This window comes from Cyphomyrmex costatus, unplaced genomic scaffold, assembly GCF_001594065.2.
Source record: "Cyphomyrmex costatus isolate MS0001 unplaced genomic scaffold, Ccosl1.0 scaffold33, whole genome shotgun sequence".
In the NCBI taxonomy this organism is placed as follows: Eukaryota; Metazoa; Arthropoda; class Insecta; order Hymenoptera; family Formicidae; genus Cyphomyrmex; species Cyphomyrmex costatus.
This window is the reverse complement of record NW_017277450.1, coordinates 433,863-460,998: the sequence shown is the minus strand read 5'-3', so window position 1 is coordinate 460,998 and position 27,136 is coordinate 433,863. Positions and strand designations below refer to the sequence as shown.

Genomic DNA, 27,136 nt, shown 5'->3' with positions numbered 1-27,136 from the left:
TAGCAATACTTTCCACTTAAATCTTTATACGGTTTTTTGTTGTTAATCATCTTTTAGGAGAGTATACCTACAATAATGAAATGTTGGCAACGATGAACAACGATTCTACTTGATTGAACTGGAATTTAATAAATATATCCATTGATGCAAGATTTGCAAGTAAGTATTATTTAAATGTGATAAAATAATTATAATGAATAATTACAACGATTAAATATCTATATAAATTGTTTGTGATGTCGGATTATGGGAATGGATAAAGGTGCAATCATTTCTTCCCTCTTTTTTTTTTTTTAGAAAAATAAGTTTTTATTTGTAAACGAAGTCTTTGATAGAGTAGTCACTCCAAAAGACGAACATCCAGAGATCTAGATTCGTAAAGCGACGTTGGCAATCGCAAGAATCTCGATGGCGTAAATCGTAACTTACGTACTTGACTTAATAACACTCATGCTTTGGCAATACTTCGCTTATTTAAATCTTTCGCTTTTTTGGCTTTCTTTAAATTTCTTTTTGGTTTCGATATTTGATTAAAACACTTAGACGGTGATAGTGAAATCTTTGGGCGATTTGGAGAGTGAGCTGTTCGAGTGGAGGCCGCTCGGTCGTTTCCTGTGTAACTTCAGCTTCATGTCGATGTCACATTCGGCCTCACTGGTTTCGTGGACGTCGGTGAAGCCGCTCGGTGGCTTCAATTCCAACGTAGACAGCTCGCTGCCCCAATCGTCGTCCCTCCTCATCATTCTGAACGTGCCCATCGGCTCCTCTAGGAGACAGAGCGATTCGACGGATTTCCTGGTGCTCGACGGCTCCTTCTCCAGTCTGTCGTAGGAACCAGGACGCACCGGACGACTCGGCGACGCTCCTCGCGAGCACGAATGCACTCCGGACTCCGATAGCTTCAGCACCGGTCGCAGGATACCGGGAATACGACCGTCGATCGCGACGTCGATCGCGCCGCGACTCCTGCGAAAACAAGTCGTCGTTCAAATGAAAGAAAAATCACTTCGAAGAAATTAAAACTTATTCGAGCAAGTTGTATCAAGTCGTTTATACAAATTAATTAATCAAGGAATATGGTGATACTTTTCCGAGTCAAATACTAGTTGTTGATGTGTAGTTTTATTTCGTAAATTCGCAGTATCCGAGAATGGATTGAATTGGATTAAAATGGATTCAAATTTTTAGAAATACAGATTCATGAATGTTAAAATGAATCCTTTTCAATCCGAATACGTTTTTATTCATTTATAGGAATTGCATGGAGCATATCTGTATACTTTTCAATCATAAAATAATATTAGCTTTTTCAGTGCGTTTGTGACCATAGTGAATACTGTTCAATTCATAGTTTTGAATAGGAAACGCAGTTTTTCAATCCAGTCGTATCTAATTGAATCTAATTGAATCCAATTGAATTTAATTGAATCCACAAAAAAGTATTCGCTATTTAAAAATACGAATTTGAATAGACAAAATTCAATCCATTCTCGGATACTGGGATAACAAACGTTTCGATCCACGATCCTTTTCAATGTCTTGTGTGAGTCGGAAAAACATTACTATATTCCCTTATTTATTTCAACTGAATCTAATCAACATTACTTATTAAATTAATTAATGTAATAAATGATATGTCCGATTTAGGACAAGTACTGAAAAACTTTACTTTCGCGTTAATACATAATTTAAAGAGAGACATCTATTATAGATTGATTTAAAGATTTTAATGAAAATTGGCTCATTGCCCTTATTTCATTATATTATAGTATTATTTATGTAAGCGAACTCTTTCGTGATACGCTAATAATATCACAAATCCAAAAATTGTTCTCTCAGTGTAAGTAATGTGCGAATCTAACACTATCGACGTTCTTACCGTTGCTTGTCGAGCCTCGGGAAAGTCTTTCTCTCAGAAATTGGTGACGGCTCGGTTGATGTACTTGATTCGTGCGTGTGGTACAGCACATCTGGAAAGACGTACGCGAGACGTTGACGCAAGAAACGGATTAGTGGTTGCGCGCTTGATTTACGAGATAGGCTGCGTTACACGCGGCCCGGACACAGAAAACTGAATACTAACTTACTATGATGAACCGGTCGCTGCACCAGGGCGAGCCGTTGCTCCCGTTGATTCACGGAGTTTGGTCCCGGCGAGCGAGCCATTATCGACATCGGGCCGGAGTCGTCCAAGTGATTCGACGACTCGGTACGACTGCTGGTACCGACCTCCGTGTCGCTGTCCGAGCCCAGCGTGTCGTACTCCTCCGACTCCGACTTGAACGATTTCGATTTACGTCGCGCTCGACCACGTACTTTCGTGTACTGGTCCACGTCGCACTGCAATCGATTCGCTGTATGGGATTCTTTGCGGGAGAAATATGAGAAATGTTTGACACGCGACTTTTTCGCAAATGTCATCTTTAAAATATTCATTCGTAAAATATGGTGAATAATATCACGTTATTTTCATTCAATCGAAAAATATTGGCAAATTAATCAAATATTATTATTGAATATCTTTAGTTCTCTTTTTGTAGCCCAGTTAATTTTTAACAAACCATTTGCTTCATATTACCTTTCGCAATATATTTGAAACTGTAATTAAATTTGAACACACAGTAATTAAATAATGTCGGCGATTCTAATTTAAGGTTCTCTACACAGCGCGGAACAATTTATGGTCCTTTTAAGTATTAATGCAAGAAAAGTAATTACTTCCATTGCACTATAACTTCGTTAATGAGATTACTTTTAGTCGCAGTGACTTTATCCGGGGCGGACATCTAGGCGTCATAAGTTCAAAAATCTTTTATCAGCCCGGACATCACAATTTACGGGGAGCGCGGTGTCAAAAAATCGTAAGATAGATCGTAAGCGGCGGCGTCGTAAATCGTTGTGAGAAATAAACGTACTTGAGCACCTTGCAGCATCGTCTCGCTGCGTTCGTAGAAGAACGCCTGTCTCATGGGGTTCGCCGAAAGATTTTCCTGCTCGGGCAGATTGAAGGTGGCATACGGATAAATGTCTTCCGAATACTCGGGTATTCGTTCCAGGGCGCTCACCTCACGGCAAGGTGACTGTTGTCCTGGTTTCCTCACGGTCGCATAGTACTGTTCCCTCTGTTCCATGTTGTGCTTGTTATCCAAGGCCGCTTGCGTTTGCGAGTTCGGGTCATTCGCGCCGCCGGATCCTTCTGGATCTGAAAACGGCATACTCGAGTTGGCAGACCACAGACTTATATATATATATATATATATGTATATAGATTGCGTCTTCTTATGCGTGAGATTGAAGGATAACTATATTCTCCTTTCATCAGCCTCAGGCATGCTATTCTCGTTGCACAGGAAAAATAGAGAAGATTTAAGAGCAGAAGTAACAAAGATAGTTGCCTGTGCACATGTTTCCTTTCTCTTTCTGGTCACACAGTCTTTTATAAAAATGCTCAGTCTATGTATGTAATATCCATTTTTACCAACGTAAATTAACTTTAGTCTCGGTTTAATTTACTCTTTACCTGTTTTTAATTTACAGAAAGAGATAAAAAGTAAATAATAAGTTAATGTAGGTTGTTAGATGAATAAATTCAATAAATAAGGAAAATTCAATTCGGTAAAAGCTAAAATAAAGCTTGGAATGTCTAATAATATTTTTATATGTAAATTCTAAAAGTAAATTCTAAATTTAATAAAAAAGGTAAATTAAACCGAGATTAAAGTTAATTTACATTACGGATATACATAAATCTATGTAACAGACATTTGACGATTATCAAAAACATGATACAGATTATATTAAATTACGTGATACTAATCTTTACAGAATTCTAATACTATAGTCAATTTAATACCGAAATATAACACAATAATTGTTTATTTTAAAATAACTTAATTGTTTATTAAAGAAACGGTTGTTCAGTTCCTTAAAAAGTTCAGTTATTTAAAAACTAAGTAAATTATTACTATCTTTCAGTATCAAATTGGCCAGCTATTAGATTTCTATAGTGTAGAAAAATAATTGTGATGTTCCTAGAATAAAATTCTCATTGTTAAGTAAATCTAATAACGTGAAAAAAATTCACTTCTGAAGTATTTAAGAAAGCATGAAAGTTACAAAACGCAGACACTGAACGCGCGTATGAGAAAGATATAAAATTCCATCGTTGTGTAAATTGAGCGCATTCTCTCGTGGATGTAAAAAAAAGTCGCTTATATAGACTGTTGCAGATGGTATCAAGAAACTGTGGTAACTCGAATAAGTATGAGCGAACGTATTTCTTGAATGATTTATGCAAAGAGAGATATTCTTGTTTCAGTAGACCATCGTCTATCTGGAGCAACGTCCCGGCTACGTGATTCGTTTATGAAGTTTTTAATTAAACCAAACGCTCGCGGCGAATATCGTGGACCGCTGTTGTTGACATTGTACCTGATATCGAGGGTAGTTGACGAAAAAATAAAACATCTAGACTGTCCCATCCCCCACCCCCCTTGTTCCAATTCACGGCGGAATCGTTACAATGTGTACCAAGTGGAATACGCGAAAATAAACGGCATTCGACAGATTTTTTTTTTTGCAACATGGAAAACTGCATCCCGTACAGTAGGAGTTTGCGTTCGCTCGCGCTCGGGGCGTACGCGTTTGCGACGTAAATTGATAGAGCGGACTTCGACAGGCTTGTACTCACGTGTCTTGAGGCAAAAGCACACTCCGGCAATCGCCAGCATGACAGCGAGAACAGAGATGACGCTAGGCGCTAAAACGTGTGCGTCGAGATACAGCGGAGTGTTCTCGCTCTCTTGCGGATGATCCTCGTGCAAACGGTTGTTTCCGTTCGGTGACAACGTACTGAACAAGTACTCAGCCTGGGTCGAACCAGCGTTGTTATAAGCCGTCACGCGAAGCTCATAGCTGGTGCCACTCTCCAAATCTACGATGGGGAATTTCGACTGCGGCGGCACGTTATTGGACACTGCAATACGTTGCCGATAAAATCTGATTAATTATCGACGTTCGAGTATATTGATAATATAATTGATGGATGCTTAAAACAATCACGAGCATTTTTCAAATATTTTCTAGGGAGATGTGTCAATATTTCTATATTGATATAAAATAATCAATGTTATTGTACGAATGATACTGCGCGCGATTGATAGTATTAATACGTGTATACATGATGAGAAATGAATGCTGTCAGCGTGAAACTTTCTAGATATCGATTTTAGAATTAATTCCGTGCGATCAACGTCACGCTCGCGACAATTATCGGTCCTCTCTTCTTCGTTTCGTGACTTCAACTTTCCGTAAGAGTTGCAGAGTTCTTACCGAGCAGCCAATCCCCGGGCAGTCTCCTATACTCCACGACAAAGTAGGTCAACGGGCAGCCGCCGTCCTGCCAGGCCGCCAATTCTAGAATAACGAACGTCTGATTCGGCCTAACGAAATGATGCTTCGGCGGCGGGACCGGCTTCGAGCCGTTGGTCTTCGCCGTCTGTATGTCACTCGCGCTGCCGCTCCCGATCCTGTTGAACGCTGCCAGGGTGAATTGATATCGCGTGCCACACTGCAAACCCTCGAGGAGATGCGTGCTCTCTCGTCGGTCTAGCATGACCTCCTCCCATTCGGCGAATTCCCGACGATAAGCTAAGAGAAATCCCTTAATAGGCGCGCCACCGTTGTCGCCCTGCTTCCATTGTAGCTGGATAGCATCGGTCGTCGTGCCGGTTGCCAACAGAGTCGGCGACGTCGGCGGCACTATGCATAAAGTTTACCAATTAGAACTTAGCTCGTGCGCCGCTCGAGAGTCGACGAAACACCATCCGACATTCGCTCTTCGAGCGAGAGATGCGTTTCTCTCGCTTTTGCTCTCTCGCGCATGAATAAGAATTCGTAGGAGTTATCCCGTAAGACTCGCTTTCGCATGCGAACTTGCATGCATAGTTTGAGCTTTAGCGCGAGTTTACCTTTAATCAAGATTACGTAATACGTTTTATCGAAATTATAATTTTAATATTTATTGATTTATAATACCTTTAAAGTTCAAACTATACATTTTTGTTAGGAAATTGATGATATATAACGCTTCCCTTAAACAGAGTCTACAATGAGATTTCGTGCGTAAAACTTAAGCTGCAAGCTTGAAGCTGTAAAAAGTTAACTAATCACAAGTCAAACGTGACGAAAATCGATCATGACTGGTAAATTTCTCTTACAGTTTAAGGTTTAAAGCTTAAGTTTTACGTCTTAAAATCTTATTGTGGACGCTTTAGAAAGATTCTAACGTAACTTTAAATCGAATTATTCTCGCGAGGTAAAGGCGCTACTTTCGCAGCGGATTAAAATTTCGTGCGTACAACGCACGCGTTTATCACGATTGAGAGTCTGACTAGCAGCGGTCTTAATGATTTCGCTTGCGCCGACCTACCCTGTATATGCAGCGTATACGTAATTTCGTCCGTGCCAAGCGAATTCTTCACGTGACACGAATAATTGTCTTCATGACTTCTCTGCACGTTTCTCAAAGTTAAGGTATTGTCGGGCCCAACATCGGATCTGTGGAAAACTCGTCCCGTGAAACATACATTTCGCCACCACGCTACGCGTTTCGGTCGCACTTACTTCTGTTGTAGTTTCATGTCGGCACGTCGCCACTCGACGCTTGGCCGAGGATCACCAACGACGAGGCAAGCCATATTAACGTCTACTCGCCACGGTACCACGATGGACACACCGTATGATACTATGGCAGCTGGAACTAATTAAGGGACCACCGTTACGAGCTTCCATTCGTGCTATTTGCGCTCTGTTATATCTCCTATCCGCAAATGTGGATAGTATCGAAAAGTCACAAGCACCGCGCTTACGTTCGTTATCGATCGTGGAGCATGCTCTACGTCAAAGAGCATTTTTCTTTATGGAATATGGACCATCGTACCTATGAAACTGTATTCTCCCCTCCTATAATATTCGATGCGCGTTTCAGTAGTTGTATATTGTTCTCGGAACTCAGCAAAAATGAAAAGTTATATCGATACGTTCGCGGAGAGCATCCAACACGACATAGAATTTTACGGTAAAAGCGAGGAATTTTTCAATATTCTCCAATCCCTCGAAGAGAAAGGGACTTACCGGTGGTGCTGGGTTGAAGCTTGATAACCGGTGTGCTGGAACCTTGACCAACCTTAGTCGACGCCGTCACCCACGCTTCGTAGGTCTCGTGCTGCTTCAATCCGGTTGCCTCGTGATGCAGATTCTGCGCGGGTAATATGTTTTTGGTGATCTTCACCTCCTGGCCCTGTTCCAACACGCGGACGTAGACGGTGTACTGAACGAGCAATCCGTTCGGCCGTCGCGGCGGCAACCAGGATATCACGACGGCGTTCTCACCGCTGATCACCGCTTTTACGCGTTCTGGTGCGTCGGGAACTGTCGGCAGAGTGCCATTCTTTGGTCGTCAATGACTTATTATACAAAGAAAAGCTTTAAAAGACAGTAAGAGTTGCTCCTGTAAGGACTTGCTCTCGAGTTTGTGCATTGAAAAAAAGTCAGGTAAGTAGGATAGTTGATCGGCGGTCGAAAGGTAAAAATGTGTCTTTAGGGTTCGATTATGGAAGAACTACGAGGGCGATTAGGAAAGTAATCGCCGTTGTTGCGTAGCGCGAGAAATAGTAGGGGGAGCGATCCCATTGCCTCCATTCTGTGACTCGGTACGCTTCCAGCTATGCAAGTGGGAGTATCGCACTGTCGCGCGTTCGTTTATACTATAACGTCACAAAATGAGTGCCGCAATAAAAAAATCCCGCCAAACGTGAGGTGCGTGGTATGATAAGATTTGTTTGGACAAAAAATCCTTTCAGTAGCAGGCATTCATCGTGAATTGTGTAAACATTATGAGTGAAGGTGTTGTGCGTCAGTGGATCCGATTTTTTAAAAGTGGAAGAAGACAAGAGAAGTGTACGAGATCACCACTGACTACAGAAGGCTTATCACTCCTCTGTTCATCATGTATGTTTGTTCTTCTACTTTTAAAATGTATGTATTTTACTTTATGAAAAATATAACATTTTAGCCTCATTATACATATATAGGTTCAAAATTGTCAAGAAAAATGGAGATAAGGTAGTAATATAGTTAGAATTAAAAATTCAAAAGAACATTGTTCTAAAAAGATACAATAAAACTCTTAAAGTAAAATAATTCATATTTTTTTGTTGCTGCTTGAATAGACAATACTTTTTTGTTTATTTATACATTCTTTTTGCCTTTATTAGTTTTCTAATTTTACTACGAGATATTTTAGAATAAAAAAATTGTATTATAGTCTAAAATGAAATAAATTTTAACAGTTGTAGGGTCGATTGTAACATTACATTTAACCCCGAACAATGATATTTTACAATGGATTTAAATTTTAACTTAATAATAAATTAATAAATTAACTAAATAATTTATAATTTATAATATATTAAAATAATCAAAACTTAAATTTATAAAGGAAAGACGAACATTTCATTGGAATTATTTTACAAAGTATTTAGTTATTATCAAACTCTCTTTTCAATGTGCATAATTGCAACTTGGATCCTAAAAGTATCTTCGATCAAAATTACGTAATACGTTTAATCAAAGTTATAATTATAAAATTTCTAAAATAGTATAGAGAGACCGAGCATCACGTAACATTTGCATTTATAGATATAAAATTGTATTTATAATATACAAGCATCTCACAGAAAATTGATTTGCCTAATCCAACTTTGTCTTGAACTCTTAAAATATAATAATTAATTCAGGAATTATTAAATATGCTATAAATATCCTCTTTTAAATAAACGCGTCGAAAACAAACTATAAATTGAATCTAAGTGCTATTTACCGGTTTCGCCGGTGGTGCAAGACACAGGAGTGCTCGTAACGCCGTCCCCGGCTCTGGTGTAGGCGAGTACCTGCACCGTATAGTTGGTATACGGGCTGAGAGAATGCAATACCGTGCTGAGAGCATGACTGACTTTCGTTTCCCTGCTGGTCTGCGAGTCCGAGGCGGCCTCATACAGCAGCTTGTACCCCAGCACGACCCCGTGAACTTTATCAGAAGGCGGTGGTTTCCAGGTCACCTGGATGTTCTGACCATTCAGTGCGGCGCAAGCTACATTCTGCGGTGGCGCACTTGGAACTATGTCAAATCGGTACCGTAAATCGCTGTAGTGTATTACTCCTTTGACGTGTCGAAAAATGTGGTTTCGAGTTTACGTTATTGGTTATCGCCCGCAGACTCACAGAACTCACAGTGATTCACAAAATTGGCCAAGTGTTTCTCGCGAAAATTACAAAAAATTGTTTACGAGATTATTATATCAAAAATGGTTTTTCTAATAATGTATAAAGTCGTTTAAATAAATTAATTAATAGAATTATTTACTTTATTTTAATTCTTGCTTCGCGGCATAGTTTATAAATAACAGATAATACAGTTTATTTAAGAATAATTAGGAAAGTTAGTTTTTATGTATTTATCTCGTTTTGTTAAAATTTTTGTATAGAAAAACAATTTGGCCAATTTTGTGGATAACTAAATATACATAAAACTTAATCAACCAAATTGCAAAGAAAATTATGAGAGAAAAGAACAGACTCGATTGCAAAAATTGTGATTTAGGCTAAGACAGAATTAAATTTGATACATTTGTTTATAAAGTAAAAATTTCGATCAAAATTATTATTGTCAATGTTGAATTTGGTAGCAATTTAGTTTGAGTGGCGTAAAAGCTCGTTCCATAACCCAATATCGTTGCGCAAATGATTGCCGTACCGTTGTTCAACGTTATACATTATATACAGTATTGAATGTTTGTGCATCAATATGGTATATGTGACAAACTTTAAATTATGGTATTAATTTGTGATATGAAACTTGATCTCATCATTTGCAATTCTCAATTACATTTAGCTCGTAATCAAAATGCAAAGAGACTACCTCAAAGCGGGACACCGTAATTGCTTTGTTTAACATATGCCAGATATTTTTATTAACACAAAATCTCCCGATAAACAAGGATTTTCCACTCACCGTCCTCGAATGTGTGAGCCGTCACGGGATCGGATCCTGGACCATCTCCTTTGCTATTGAACGCCTTTACTACTATGCTATATTGGGTATATTTTCGTAGACCCGTCAGTCTGTAATCGTGCGAGCCGTCCCCATTTCCTGTGATCCCTACTCGTGTCGTGTTCGTCAATTGATCATCTCCTCTGAAATAAAGCCGCGAAACCACGGTTCGTTGAAGCGAAAAGATAACGCGAGAAGCACGAAGGCGATCGACAGCGCTGAGATCTATGTGTCAACCGCGCAAATAGAAAGTGTGTCAAGAAGAAAAACCATTAAATTGGTTTGTAAATAATCGATTGAAGAAGTTTTATTTTTAAAACAGAGAAAAACAGAATCTCTCGTTCTTATAAGTTTTAAATTGTATAGAGACAAGTCTCTTGTTGCTAGGTGTTAGCTGAACGACTTCTAGTGACAAAGTTAACAGGGTAACAAACAGATAGAGTACGCATTAAAATATATAAACCATCTTTTCTTCTCTTATACATCCTATTGTTCGTAAGTTGGTGCTGTCTAAGAACGGGAAATCCTTGGCACGAAAGTCGCCAAAGTTTATCGGAAATTGTCCTTATCGTCCGCATTTATTACGTTCCGTCATCCGATTCAAATATAATAGAGGCAGTAACAATCTCGAAATTCAATGGAATATAACTATGGAGACTTGGACAAAAGATATTTTAAGAATTTACTTTCTGCGCGACCGGACTGTCAAAGTATGATCCAATTATTCTGGTATGAAATGTCACAGCGCAAATATTACCATGTCTAATTTTAAAATTTTTCATTGCGAATTATTTTAATCATGACAGTTTTGTCTTTCTCAAGACAAAATTAGAACCTTCTTTAAAATAAACGAAGTCAATTGGAACAATCTATGTTATAAATCGTGTTATCATTGTAATACTATAAAAATGTTATTTTAATAATAATAATAATAATGATAATGATAATATTAACTTTTGGCATCAAAAAATAACAAAAAATAATTTATATCCTTACAGATATCCGATACTGATAACTTAAGACTGAAAAGTAGCAATTAAATTTCTATAAACTCTTGTATATAACTTGATCTCATCATTTTACTACATAAATGCTCTATATATATATACTTTTAGCAATTATTAGAGACATTAATAAATAAACGGCCATAATATTCGAGTATACCGTAAATAAAGAATTGTACTATTATATATACATATATACAGTCATTGACAAAATTATTAGGCACCCTTGCTTTTTCTAAATTTTTCACAACTGAATGTACATAAGCTCTCTATTTGCGTGTTGTTTTCATGCTACTGACTTTGTGAGAAGGTCAAGCAACTGAGGCATATAAGTTTCTTAGAGAAATGATAATATGTACAAAACTGTTTAGTGTGCATTTCGACTTCGAATAATACGGACGTTATCAGTCTTGTTTCGAGCAATTGCTAGGCAATTCTTTATCTTATTATTGTTAACATATTATCCGAGATTTCAAAATATGCCTAAAACACGCGAGTTGAGTGAAGGAAAACGGGCTCAGATTATTGTGTTGCATTCCATAGGATTATCTCAAGTGCAAATAGCAAAAAAAATAAAATGCTCCCGTTGCGCAGTTCAAACTACAATAAAAAGATATAATGATACTAAACAGTTTAAATCCAGATCTGGAAGAGGAAGAAAACGAAAGACTACTGCCAGAGAAGATCGATATTTAAAGCAAAATGCTCTAAAAGATCGTCGGCAAACGGCAAAAGAATTAACTAGGTGCCTAATAATTTTGTCAATGGCTGTATATATAAATTATAAAATTGTTAAGATAAAAAAGAAATTTAAGCATTTATATACGTATATATTGTCCATGTGCTTAAATATCTTTTTTATTTTAACAATTTTATAATTTATAATTTTATTTAAAAAAAATACATCTAAAATTATCTATTTTTACCATCTCGCAAAAATGATACGTAAAGATTAACACAGCCAATCTTCTTTCTAAAACGTCTTCCTCAGTTTTTACCGTAAAATATTTCCTCATAAAATCAATATTACCGAAGATATAACGTGTCGCGCGCGGTTATTATAAATTTGCTGCTATATCCCTTCGTGCGAATAGAGAGATCATCGTAATCATTGTTGAGGACTTCGAGCTCGAAGTGATGGACGCTAAATGCCGCAAACTGCTGTAGTTCAAGAGCGGTAAGCAGATAACGATACCCGAGATTGGTGTAGCCGATGGTGTAGCCGAGTAGTTCGCCGTTCCACAGGGATCGATCCGGCGGTTGCCACGTGATCTTGAGCTGCTGCGGGCCCAGGGGCTCCACGGAGACGTGCCTGGGCGGTCCACCGGGCACTTCACCGTCCGTTTGCACCTGTTTCGAAAATTTCGAGACGCCCCCAAAGGCGTACGTGAAAAAAAAAAACAATCCGTTTGACGTTAACGCAACGTTAATGACTTCGTGATAATGTGAAAGTTTTTTTTTTCTTTCGATCATGCTTTGTGTGTGTTTCGTTTTTTTTTTCTATTCTTTGTCTTTCGACAATGTTTGATACTGACATGAAGGATGTCGCTTGGCGCTGATGTTCCAAGATGATTTTCCGCAAGCACTCGAAAGTGGTAGGTAGTCGCGGGTTTTAGGGGCGATACCCGAGCGACCGTGTTGTCTCCGGCTACCAGCTTCTGCGTGTTGTGCTCATGCCACACGTCTTTCCAGCAAAAGGCAATAACGCTTAGAAGAATACAGTACGATCTCTTGAGCGTAATCGCGAGACGAGTCTCGCGAGGCGAGCTTGTACTCCTCCGCGAAAATTCTCCGTACATTCCGACGGCGTGATTAACTTGTACAACGTTCTGGTCGATAAACCTATTTCGTTTCTCCGCGGCGTGAGTTTGTAGTTTAACAGTTGCCCGCAAAGACGGATCGTATGTGATGAGTGAACGGATCGATCAAGCGAATGACATTTTAATGGAGGATGAGAGCCGTACAAACTCGTGCAAAGGTAACTGGCAATAAATATCAGACAGTCGGGTATATGCCGACATTCAGTTGGAAATTAATTCGAAGCTATTACTCGCGCAACGAAAGCGCGAGAGATCTCAGAGATGTAGATTATCTCTGCTTTTAATCTGTAATTTAGAGATGCGCGCAACTTTAGAGATCTAATACGCGGACGTTCGAATAATTTATTCGCAATACTAAGATAATACATATATTTTGCGGAATATATATTATATGAAAGGACATCGAGGGCGAGTATTTATCATCGTTTGGCCGGTATCCTCGGAAATCTCGATCCTCGCGAGACTCGATTTTGGTAAGAGCGATAATAATTCTCGACGGTGCTTGCCTCAAGAACATGTTTTATGCGCGTTAACACCACGACGCTTCCATGCCCCTTCGTGCGTTAAGTTCGATAATTTAACACCCGGCGGGGAGACTCGAGTCGATTAGGCGTAAATGAGGACATCCAAAGTTAACGAGCGGCCAGGGCAAGGGGCGTTTCAAAGAGAAGTTTGTGGCATGAAAATAGGGCGAGTGAGTGGGGAGGTGGTGGCCCCCGGTAGTCGAGGGAGAGGTTTGTAAAACAAAGACGCGGAGAAGGAAGATTCGCAAACGACTTTACAGAAAACTTTGTCTTAGCTGTCGTAACGAAAACCGCCAACGTCGGAAATGCTGGCTATGTATATACGCTTCAGAAAATAAAGCGCGCTTCTTCTATATTTATCTTCATAAAAGATGCTTCGACAACGCACGATCATACGACTTTAGTAATTTGATAGTTCTAATTTGCAAATTTGGAAACAAAGACGCTATTGAAAAAGAGAAATGTGTAGAATGCACGAAATATTTTCAAGTTTAAATAATATCGCTTATTTGCTACACATACCCGATAATAATACAACTCAAATTATTACCATTATTACCATTTTGTTTACAGAAAAAGAATAGAAACATAAAGAAAAAAGAGAGAACGTACTTTTAACACAACGTATTGTTCGATTCCTTCATAATAAGTAATCACACCAACATTACATTACAAAATTAATATTACGAAATTTTAACAATTCAAAACATTCAAATTCATTTTCTGATAAACTTCGTTTTTGGAATCATTTCATTTTGAATCATCCAATTATGTTTGATCATTAGCAAATTGACGATCAAATTAATTGTAATGTTATTACAATGCATCAGCTTCATTTTATGATTGCATTTCAAATTCAGCAGTAAGTGATATATACCTTTGTATAATTGAATTTAGATTATTGTATACGTTTTTTAAATTGTATCATTATTGTAGCAATTGAATGATATAAAAATCAAGACATTTTCACACGGAAGAAAAATCGAAATATCTTCTGTAAAACGCTAGCAAGTTTGGCCGCGATAGAAACGGAATGTTTAACGGCGTACGATCCTTTTCCAAACGAATTGATCAATGAGAAACGTAAATCGCATTCCCTTGAACGCAAACACATGAAAGAGAATGTCAAAGAACGGAACTGCTCTTGCGGCCATACGTATTACATGGGTGTACGAATCGCGAACGCTATTCGCGGCGCTATTATATAGAATCAACTCAACGTGAGTTTACAAGGGACACAGCGATGTAATTACCATTGCTCTTGACAGCCGCAACTCATGCGACAGACTGCACGTTACGTTGCACGCGTGCATCTTGGAGCGACGTTACAAAACAGCACATTACGAGGGAAAATATCCAGTTTGTATTTGCTAGAGTTTATACTCCGTAGAACACGAAACGTTTAGATAAAATTCTAAATTATCTAATAATAAACGCTAAGCGAAAAACGTTAAATATTCTTCATTAAACAACCGAATACATTATTATGCGCTAATACAATATGTATAATTCTGTGTTAATACTTGATTAGTATTTATTATTCCTGTATCGCAAACAAGATGTTTTTAAACGTATACACATACAAGATTAAATGCAATCCGTGATACTGAAATGGGAATAATATTTACATACACGTCAATTTATTTTATATTTTTCAAATTAATCAATTTCTAAATATATAATATATAACGCGATTCCATCGAGGAAGCACGTCGTACTCACCCTATGTATAACTTTATACATGAAAAATCATTTTCCGCGTTCGCTTTATTCTAAAATTGCTGCTTTGAGTGAGTCGGAAATTAGACAGTACTTTGTCATAGACATATTCACTGGGTAGATACACATTCCGCGATTGAGTTATTACTTATTAATGAAATACACATTATGTTACTCATATTAATGGAATTTCGAGCGTTTCGAACGTGGCGTTTGTTTAAATATCGGCTGACGGGCGGGCTCTCGCCGATAGAACGGGAGAAAACGGGCGGGGTCGGGTGAAAGCCATGAAATAAATCCAAAATAAATGTAGCGCCTAAAATCCTGAACGAATATAGCGGGAGACGTGGAGAAACGTGAAGGGATAAATGATTAATGATTCCCCCGCGATGGCAAAGGCCACAGCGTTGTTCTCGAATACGAATGAAATACTTTCGCCGAAGACATCGTAGTGTTAACTTTAACGTTACGATATGATATTCCGCGCCGAATGATAGAAATGCCAAGTGCACTGTGAAACACGCGCGTATACATATAATGACGATGGATAGAGAATGTAATGGGGCGCAATAAACCGTACACTGTACATCGATATTTCTTCCTCTTTTTTTCTCTCTCTCTTCGAACTATCGGTCGAGCAAGCGCAAAAAAAATGTGGTGTTATTTTCACCAATATGCATTGCTTTAACGCGATATTTACATCAGCCATTGGGATTAATCGCGTATGCCAACAGTAAATAGGAAATTAAACAAACGTTTTTAATCTCTTCTATATTTACGCGTATCAATGCATTAACTATTGATCGGGCAACTGAATCAAAACGTGCAAATTAAAATTTTTTTTACTGTTAAAATTTGTAAAGCGCAGAAGGTATAATCTCGATTTCGGCGCATTCACCGCCACATCATTTGGACGCGGATGTTTTCTTGAGAATTGCACGAGTTTTGCATAAAGCAATTTTATTTTTCGCTTGATTCACATTTATATTCACTGTTTGTAAATTATAATGTGAATTAAGCATAAGTAAAAAATATTATCTGCACGCAAACGTGCGTTATAACTCCAAAAGAAATACGATATTACTCAGTTTCTGCAAAGTAACGTTCTCGTAACTACCGCAAGTTCGAGAAAATCTACATTAAAATTTTTATATCCATTTGAAACTTTAAGACTTTGAGGTACCTCCCATTATTCTAATCATAGTCATGCATGACTATTTATTTAAAACTGTATCATACAATTGTGAAGTATCTATTAATTTTATCATAATTTTAATCACATGAATATTTATATTAAAACTATCGATCTATATATATTTTTTCAAATTTCAATTTAAATTATTTCTGTAATCTTTAATTATCTATATATGTTCTTTAATTACTCAATTATAAATAATATTCTAAAATAGTAAAATGAAATGTCGACTTAAAAATTATATTTAATTTATAGAAACTATTTTACTTAATTATTCCATTTAATTTAGAAACAATTTATTTTATTTAATTTAGAAACAATTCACATTTTATATTTAATTTAGAAACAATTCTACTGTAACAATAAACGTGATTTATACATGATGTGGTAGTCAATGTGCCGTTGGTATCGTCAGTCAGGAATGTAACGATCTATAACGAGATGCTCTCGGCTTTCGATCGATAGTGACCGAGGTTCGCGCGCAGACACCGAAAAAGGCAAACGAAAGGAGAAATAGTCTGTACCTTGCGCCTCCTTGTACTGTACGATGTAGTTGGTGATGGGTGAGCTGATGTGGCTCGCGTCCCGATCGGTCGCCGGCGAGGACCAGGCCAGCAGGATCGACCGGCTGCCCTGCTCGGCCACGTGCAGATTGCGTGGGAAATCGGGCGGTTCCTGCACGAGCAAGTGGATCGTCGTCTTGTCGCGACCATACGCATTCGCGGCGACGCAGACGTAGTCACCGCGGTCCATGTGGCTTGCCTGGATGATCCGCAGCTCGGTGGTGACGCGTCCCGACGCGTCCGCCGTATTGTCTACCGCGTACCTAAACCCAACCAACAGCAAGACGGTTACATAATTAATCGATATGCACGGCGATCTCGAGAGATGAGAGACTCGAGTTCGAAATTTCTAAGAATTACGTCAAGTTATATTTAAGGTGGATTAATTATGAAGAAAGATAATCTGTCGATTACTTTGTCGTAACGAATTTCATCAAATATTGGACAGCGGAACTTGGTCAAGGATATTGCTTTTAATAGATGAAATTAATTTTTGCAAAATCTACGGATGTTATTTCATTATAATAACAAATTAATTCTTATTCTGCCATCAAAATTGCGATGCTACACCAGCAAACTGCATTTTCCCAGGGATAGACTACTTTGCTTTAGTAGTAAATTAACGAGTCCACGAACCCTTTTACGAACAAATTTGCTTGGTACAATTTCCTCGTTATTAACGAAACAGGTTTTGAGGTAATATCAAATAATTGGTTATAGTAGCAAAGTTTGGTCATTTTCACATCGAATAATACAGTAGCGGCGATGGTTTACTGCGGCAATAAAAATCTTTCACTCTATATGTACGTATAATGGTTTAAAAATGGAATTTGTATGTTCCGTTATGTAAAATACATTAGGTACTTAAAATAGTCTAACAATTACAGATAGATACTTGTAACATGTGAAAAGCTGAAATAATTTGTAAAATCCCACTTTAAATACAGAATATGTGTTTGTTATATTTACAATAAACTGCAGCCGCTTGATGTAACGTGTATAGTTTCAATATATATTATCTGTTTTAATGTATAAAATAGAATTCTAAATACGTACAATTGTTAAATATGGATTTTGTGCCTGAAGAGAATCCTACGAATAGCAAATTCAGTTTGTTTTTGCTTTGAATGTTTCGTGAATTTAATGAACGATGATAAGGTAGCGTCAGAATGGTACTTCCGTCAAATGGTATGCACATTTCAAACCTGTGAGCTTCCACGCGAAAGACGCATAATTAATTCCAATACGAACCTAACGTCGTAATTAGGATCGATCTTGCTGTCACGAACACGCCAACTAAGATCAAGAGGCGCGTCTCCCTCGGCCTCGCAGCGCAATATTACGCTCTCCCCTCGTCGCACTGATTCCTGCCTCGTCCTTACTGTCACCTGGGGGCCCGCTGCAGTAAGAATTTTTCATTAAAAAAATTTCGCACGGCACTTGCGGCACGCACAATGAACGTCAAACACAAGACAAGACAATAAAACCAATTTGCGTTATAACTCACAGATGTACCTTTTTGTAATTATAAACGAGCGATTCAATTTTGTTTGCCGTTGAAATCGCACGGCCAATCTACGATACTTTGTTGAATGTTCATTTATTTCGTAGCCAGAGAAAAAAAGATCAATTATCGACGCATGATGCTATTCCAAATAAGCGCGTGTGCTTGTGCATACTATGTGTGTAACCTCTCTCACAGAGAGGATTTCATGCAGTGATGCGAAGCAATTATCCAGTGACGAATATTGTAGTAATGCTATTGAATTTCCGACAGACATGTCCGCGTGTGTGTGTGTGTGGGCGAATTGAAATTAACAAATTTATTAAATTCATGACTGTTGCATTACATATCGCCGCCTACGTATGAATATCATATAATAACAAATTAAATTCCTGCTGCTCTCTCCATTAAACCTCCAAAGATAATTTTAGAGAGAAAGAGAAAGAGAGAGAAAGAGAGAGAGAGAGAGAGAGAGAGAGAGAGAGAGAGAGAATTTTTTACATCATCTGCAGATAATATGCTGCAATACGAAAAATTTTACGATGGACACTTTTTCGCCTAATGTTCTCGGTGGTAAAGAACTAGCCAGTTCCGATTACCCCGCATGATCCAGTGCGACTCTAACCGAATCTCGAATACCATCCTGGATCTAGAATCCAGACGGCGACGGTAACTCCAGGTTTCGTGAATATTTTACCATGAACCGTTAGCCGAATGAGCTTGCTGAGGCCGGGCCCGATGCCGTTGCTCGCCTGGCATAGATAGAATCCGGCGTGATCCCGCGATACCCGCGGGATCACCAGAGATCCGTTTCTGGCCATCCCGGCGCCCTCCGTGCCGTATCCCAGCTCTCTGTAGTCACCCGGAGTTTCACCTAAATGTGCAAGGATATATCTTTACGTCTCTGCATAATAGACATGTTCGCGGAAAATTACTACCCCACGTTTTACAAAGTAAAGACTTCTTGTAAAGCCGATAGAGCTTGTAAAATTACCATTCCACATATAATTGCGTAAGCGTAATTATAAGTGATTGTAAGAATCGATCAATCACAGTCCAATATGAAAATATTTGACTGTGATTCGTCAATTCTTTACAACTACGATCACTTACAACTGGACAAAATACATCTTAAAGTATTTGAAATACAAAATACTAAGTACTGACGATCTCAGCGTGTTTGAATTTCAAAATATAAAATACTTTCAATCTTTCGATTTAAAATACATAATCTTTTATCTTTCAAATTAGAAGATTGAAAATATTTTATATTTCGTATTTCAAATATTTTAAGATGTATTTTTTCCAGCCCAGTTTATAACTACGCACAATTTTAGAATATATAGAAATAGGTTTTAAAAAATCATGAAAACTGAGAAGAGCATAAATTAAAATTTGTTGGTATTTTATTTTCCAGCTTTAATTGGACGGTGCCATCCGTCTGCCATGATGATAAACGTTTTTATTTCGAGTTGACACTACTGATATATTTGTTTTCTGGGACTTCCCTCTCTATTCTTTCCATTTTATTCTATCTGTTCCTACCGTATTAAAAATAAAGTACATTGTGAAGTTTATATTTACCGTTTTATTTATGAAATTCTCATTTCTCACGCATCCTTAAGTATTATACCATACAACAAAACTCGCAGTACGATATACGTTTCCATTTTATCGACATTCTAGACTCATCAGAAACTAAAGTAAGAAATAAAAGAATCTATTATTTCAGGAGGAAGAATCTTCGTAAAGCGCGATAGATAACAAAATCTTATTCTTCGCGTAATTTCAGGTAAACTTTACTTTAACAGCGTTTTGATTTGGAGGTATACTCACAACTGCTAGAATATTTAATTTTAAAACTTCATAAACTGTGAAAAAATAACATTAAGTTTTATCGGAGGAAAAATTATTTCTCATCTCGCAGCATGAAGTATCACCTTGTTTACGCCCTATTACAAAACGTCCTGTTGTATACCAATTTAAATGTCAAGAAATAACGCGGGAAGAGTTTCTTAAGCGCGCGAGTTGCTCTATAAACACATTTCTGAATACACGAATGTCTAAATGATTTTAAAACATAACGCGTCGGAGGCTAAATAACAAGTACACGAAGCGTATGCTTGGGAATCCCTTTCCCTTCGTAGATCTTATTCGTTTATTCTATCTTTTCATAAATAAACGGACGGAACGGGCGGAAGATGTATCAAAGTATATACCACCCACATAACTTCAAACGGTAAAGATTTACTTCGCGAGAACTCCTCCCGTGCAAGGTAAACCGAACATTTTGAAAGCGCCGCTTTTGAGTAATCAGTCTTTTCGCAGGAGCCTTCCCGAGAAATTATGTCTCGAAACTCTTACGGCAGTCTCGTCGTCGGCATTCCCAACCGATGCAAATTGTGTTTGTGCACTCGACCTAGTGGCAGGTAGTTACAATATTACATAAGGTTTAATAAAACCACGACGCTCGCCGTTCTACGCTGTTCGCATCTAATATGAATCGTGACAGGACGTGGAACGTCTTTTCCCCGACGCGGCGCTTCTTTTTTCACGTTCGATGCTGCTGTCTGCATGGCGTGCATCGCTCGACGGCGGATCGATGCTTCCCCCGACATCCTTCCCGAGATACATATAGTGAATGATGAAAAACATAAATATCCACGCTGGATATCCGTTTGTTTTTTTTTTTTGCAACAACTTTGAGATACGTATTCGGACGATGAGGAGAACTTTTACGGATTAATATTTGAGTAACGAGAACGCTTAATATGTATCAGAATATAACATGCGGTAGAGAAACGTTTACGTACGTATAATACGATTACCCAACTAACTCACTGAAAGCATTTTACGGACAAATGTCTACTTGTTTTCCAGCCGTGGTTAATTAAAACTAATAAAAATATTCTAGAATTTGATAACAATCTCCTCACTGCAACATAACTGCATCATGCCAAGACACAAAGCGCGTTCTTTTTTGTTTTTTCAAACTGATGTCGGCGCAGGAACGATTGGCTCGCGTGAATACAATCAGACTGCGAATAGCGAAGGCGAGCGATCCGCATCAAGGCGAGGTTGAAATTTAGAAAGAAAAATAGAATGGAAGAAAAGTCTCTCGCGAAAGCACGCCATATCAAATCCACACTCAGCGAATTGACGAAATTAATTATACGGTTCTATATCCATAAAACTTTTATCTATAGGTAGGACTTATTTCTGACTACGGACTGGATATCCATCCGTGGAGACGACCGACGATTCAGCGAAATTCGTGATTGATTACTGTTTCCAGAGCGTCTTTTTTTTCCCCGTCGACGCTCCGTCGGTCGTAACTTAAATGAAAATTACGTAATGCTCGCGCAAACAAAGTTCTCGCTTAATCGACAGGAGATTATTAGAAAATGTAATAATACCAGCGTCATATCTCACTTTAAAGTTAATTCTGTAATAAATAATCGATGTCAATATGAATTTTTGATAAATGCATTTTCGAATATGTTAAAAATGATTTGTGATGTAAATATTTCATTTATATTTGTGGATTATTTATAAAGAGATAAAACGTCATAAGATTAGCTGTTCCAGTTTCTATTATAAAAAATATAGAACCTGCGCTTCTATTAAGAATATCCGTTTTACACTTAAGAGAGATCAGGTGCGAATGAGCGTTCTCATTTCTCGCGCGACGTCGGAGACGTAATACATCTCTCGTAACGCTGCTGGGAACGGAGGAAGGAGAGTTATCTCCGAGATCCCACCTTTAAGGAGTCGTGACTTACCGATAGATTGCTTCCAAGTCACAGTCGGAATGGGGAATCCTTCGGCCTGACAGGCGATGGAGACGCCGTGACCTACAACCGCGTTCTGGTCGATAGGTTCCACGGTCCACCTCGGAGGTACTAAAAATACGAACCAATTGGCTTAGTATCTTCCAGTCGTTCGAATTCGTATCCGCCAGAGTCTTACACGATGCCCCCTCGTTTCCGTCACCGTTCATCTCGTTTCTCAGGAACTCGCGATGACGCCGTAAAATTTAAAACACGGCCATTAAATCGATAATGACCGTCGAGGACATTTGCGCGACACATCAGCGTATACGCGACTATTACAAAGATCCTACATTTCTATAATTAAACAATGATAATGGCTAAAAACAAGGACAACGTACCATCAATGCGTAATCATTTTGCTATATTGCAAATTTATTACAAATTCCTTTTGATTTAATTTGCAGAATATTGAGAGTAATACGCAATTTATCCCGCGTTATCCCGTTATTTCCTAAAGATAATATCATGTAAAACCGTCAAACGGTATCGATTTTCATTTCATAGCCCCGCCACGATTTTATCTTTTATCAATTCGGTCTAAAAATATATATGATATGACAGGTTATTTATTTGAACAGTCATTCCCTATATATATTCAACATTGGATCGATACTTTACTGCGTCCAATGTGAACGGTGACGAATACCAATGGCAATGACTAAATTAATGTTTTCCTAATGTGTTAATAATCGTGTAATGCATGCATCTCTTTCTTTCAACTAGATTATATACTTACACAATTTGCTGAAAATTGTAACAGTGTTATACTACAGAATCCATTAAGGCTACGACTAAATTACTTGAATTGACGATGTCATGTATATAACTCTATATGTTATGTATAAAAATAAACGAGAATGGATTTTTCCGTAATTATCTACTTTGAATTTTATAAGGAATTCAAGCAATATAAAACATATGTGAATAAAAAAACAAAATTTAGGATATTTAAGAAAATAATATAAAGTAAAAAACATGCATTTTTCAATAATAATGATAATAATAATAGAGAAAGAGAGAGAGAGAGAGAGAGAGAGAGAGAAAAAGAGAGAAATTATTACTAAATCTATACAAAAAAAGATTCTCTGATGAAATAACCTACATAAATTATAGAATACACGATGAAAAGGGGAAATATAAGTAGGAATAAAGGTATCTGAATAAAAGAAAAACTGTCCGTCTAGAATACATGAGAGTGGTTAGTATAAATTGAAGTATATAAATATATGTCAAGAAAATATAATACACATAATATAGTACGAGTATATGGAACGTAATATCATGCAAAAAATGCAAAGTTGATCATTATCATAAGGAACGTAACAACGCAAGCACCATTCCAAGTAAACAGAGCCGTAAGACGGATGTAATATAAAATGCTTCCAGACAACGACAAACGCAAACGATACCGTGGCAATGTACCGTAATGATATCGAAAATAGAAAGACACGTAGTAAGGAGGAATATCACTTTTACATTCTTCCATCGTCATTCCAAGTCGTTCTCGCAGAATAGGGGAGAAGGGGGAGTTTGTAACGAGAAATAGGTTAACTACGCGAATGCATGCTTATGCACACCCGTATCATAGACAATTGTTGCATTACATTAGCACAACGTCTCGAATATCAACTCGCTACGATACTCTACCTAGTACATTCGCGGAAACGTCCTTTAAAAAAAATCTGAACACACGTGAATAATACTTCTACGCTCAAGACTGAAATATCTCAATTTCGAGATCTACATCGATTTCAGCTTGCGATGCTGCTTGCGGAAAACGTACGAAATATAGGGAATGATATATCAAGAGTCAATACATTTTATATTGGGCCTTACCGGCATACCGGATCAACGGACACTGGAATAGGTCGTGTGTGCTACTGTTGAATTACTTTGCATATCGAAAGATATCACTCTCGTTAAAATTCGCAAATAGAACCGTTCCTGTTCTAATAACGATCTCGTGAAAATCTAATTAATCTCTCGCTGACGAGCATGCAAACAAGTAAAGTCGGCGATACATCTGTCGTCTACGCGATTCGACTGTCGAAGCATTCCTTGCCCGTGTGATCCTCGATTTCCAACGGCAAATGAAAATTCTATCGAGCTATCCTCGAAGATAATCGAAAGAAATCGGGATATGGCGGCATCGTGCCAGGTATTATTACTTTCGTTAGCACGCGCGATTACGATTTCAGAATTATCAACTTTCCTTTCTGTGGATTTTGTTGCCACCTTTCACACACAATCTCACCTTTGTACACTTAAAAAGAACAATTTAACAATTATTAATTAATGAGGACAATTAATGGGTATTTTCGCCAAATTGTTTCCTTCGAACTAGATTTTACTAGATGTATCAAACGTGGAAACAAAACACGTGACTAGTACAACCAGACATACGTAGTACATATCCCGTGAGTAGTAACGAACATACGTACTTCGTATGGCCGCATGCAAGTAGAACAACCAGACATACGTAGTACATCAGCGCGTAAGTATTAACATACTTGGTGTGGTATGGCAACGTGCAAATAATATGACCCCCGTAGACATATACATATAATATGCCAGCACGTAAGTAATAACAGAAATACAAGGTAGAAACATTTTCTATTTGTATTAAAATCGGAAGTTCTTGTTAAAATAATGTGATTATGTTATCTGAATATTGCATTGATTAAATTGATATTTAATATTTCTTTTAATGTCAAAATAACACAATATAAGTAAAAGAACCAATATTATAAAAGTAAAATTATATAAAAATACTGTATTTTGAAATGGAAATTCTAATATAAATAAATAAATGAAAAAAATAATATTAATTAATGTCATAAATATTAATTTTATTGAAAAATATGCTTTCACAGTTTGTTTACAAATTGTGTCAATGTTATGCTTTTTGTGTCATATTTTTTTTTCAAATATTTGTGTTACTTTCTGACATTCGATTTTGTGTTAAATTAACACAAAGACTCGAACAAAGAACGTTTTTGAAACACATGATCAAATGTAAATTTTTAACTGTACACTTTTAAGACGACCGAATACAAGTATAGTATGACAAGTATAGTAGCACAGAACATTTCAATCGAATAGAAAGAATAGAATCAGAGATACAAGTATTACATATATCCGGGCATAAATTGTGTAGGATATATCATATAACCCGACCAAATCGAAATAATACGAAAAATACCAGTGCATGTAAGATCGCGCTGAAACGGATATACATACATACTCGTATGTGCGAAGATATACATACGTATGTGCTGATCGTAAGCCGTAGCGGCAAAGGTATTACAGTACCATGAAACTGAAAAGTGCAGTATACTGCACGTGGTACTTCGCTGCACGATGAACACAAAGTGAACTCGAAAGGACGCAGAACGTAGAACGTACGTTCCATTTGGCAAATATTACGAAAGTCTGGTGTGTACTCTACAATATGACTGCAGTACTCTCAAAGAACATATAAGCATAATAGACCGAAAAATTCAATTGTAAAAGATTCGCATCGATACCGGCAGGATGTTTAAAACTTTATCCGTTATATTTGTTGCTTTATATTACTTTACCTCGATATTTGTTAAAAGTTCACAATTGCGACGTCAAATTAAACCATTGACTTTAATCTTTTTTATTATTTTATGGAATAGCCAATTACTGTTGTTACTTACTCCTTTGATGTTTATTCTTGAAAAACTGTAGTACATTCGTCCTCCAATTTGTCACGCGCGTATAACTTCTGTCGAGGTTAAGGGATCGTATTTCGCTTTGGGGAAATTCCTTTGCCGCGCGACATTCGCTGGAAAATCTTTAATGGCTTTCAGATGTCGAAAACCTAGCGATCTTGTCGTATTTTATACGCATTAGGAACAGGCGCCATTACGTGCCGTAATATGTGGAGCCGTATAACATACGAAATATACGAATCTTTTGATATCCTATAGAATTTAAATCGAAATGGATAGAAATGAATAAAGTATTGTTCTCTAGCAACCGTTAAGAACTAAATCCGGCGAAACCCATTAACATATATATCCATAAATTAATCCTCCGAGCTATTCCGGATATCGCATTGCGATCGACGATCGCATAATCGACTGACTATCTTGGCTTTATAAATAAGTCAGATGATTAAGTTTAATAGATTTAAATAAAACTGTTTTTTTTCTCACGTATATTAAACATTTTCTTTCTCAAATATACGAGCAAAAATAATTCCAACAAAATGATATTCTTTTATGTCGCTCATAATTAACACTATATATTGTAAGTATGAAATGTGAATCGTTGCTTGAAATATCCTGTTGAAATAGTTATCCTGTTTCAAAATATCTGTATATCTGAACCAGGTATATCGAATTATATCCCTGATCGTACCTATCTAGATTTTTAAACATTTTTATAAAAGTTCAGTTTCAAAATAAATCGATCCTTATACACTTTAAGTTTTTACACACAATTTCAAATAACTTCAGACTCTTATAAATATTTCATTATTGATAAAACTTTACTTTTTATACTGACAAAAGTGAAATAAACTTTTAAGATTCATCCAACTTACGCTATTAAAGAAGAATTTTTTTTCAGAGAGACGAAGAATGGTGTTTTAAATTGACGGAATCAGATACTAACGTATAAGATTACGATCTGGCGAATAGGGACTCGTATCGCAGTCCCTTCTCAAGGGATGTCATCAACGGCTTGGAAAAGTTGTCCAAGTAACCCGGAACACAGGAGCGGATTAAATAAAAAAACGAAAAAACCGAACCTTGCTCGACGTTTCTTCGAATTCTGCGCTGTTATACGAACTGTATACCTGACTTGTATATACACGAGTATATGCGTATACAT

The 27,136-nt window shown here is 37.4% G+C and overlaps 1 protein-coding gene across 1 annotated transcript in view; it reads right to left on the bottom strand.

Moving 5' to 3' along the window:
• Positions 1-332: 332 nt before the first annotated feature.
• The window catches only part of LOC108775835 (Down syndrome cell adhesion molecule-like protein Dscam2), a 67,197-nt gene continuing 40,393 nt past the window's right edge, over positions 333-27,136 (bottom strand). The window contains exons 12-28 of the mRNA XM_018542281.1: positions 22,223-22,342; positions 19,138-19,314; positions 18,188-18,335; positions 16,898-17,199; positions 12,651-12,799; positions 12,311-12,465; positions 10,073-10,254; positions 8,882-9,178; positions 7,135-7,431; positions 6,625-6,760; positions 6,431-6,558; positions 5,332-5,760; positions 4,691-4,975; positions 2,916-3,202; positions 2,088-2,340; positions 1,880-1,970; positions 333-966 (exon numbers count right to left, since the gene is read on the bottom strand). Coding sequence (XP_018397783.1) covers positions 540-966; positions 1,880-1,970; positions 2,088-2,340; positions 2,916-3,202; positions 4,691-4,975; positions 5,332-5,760; positions 6,431-6,558; positions 6,625-6,760; positions 7,135-7,431; positions 8,882-9,178; positions 10,073-10,254; positions 12,311-12,465; positions 12,651-12,799; positions 16,898-17,199; positions 18,188-18,335; positions 19,138-19,314; positions 22,223-22,342 — 3,863 coding nt within the window. The 3' untranslated portion in view covers positions 333-539. The remainder of the gene's footprint in view (positions 967-1,879; positions 1,971-2,087; positions 2,341-2,915; positions 3,203-4,690; positions 4,976-5,331; positions 5,761-6,430; positions 6,559-6,624; positions 6,761-7,134; positions 7,432-8,881; positions 9,179-10,072; positions 10,255-12,310; positions 12,466-12,650; positions 12,800-16,897; positions 17,200-18,187; positions 18,336-19,137; positions 19,315-22,222; positions 22,343-27,136) is intronic.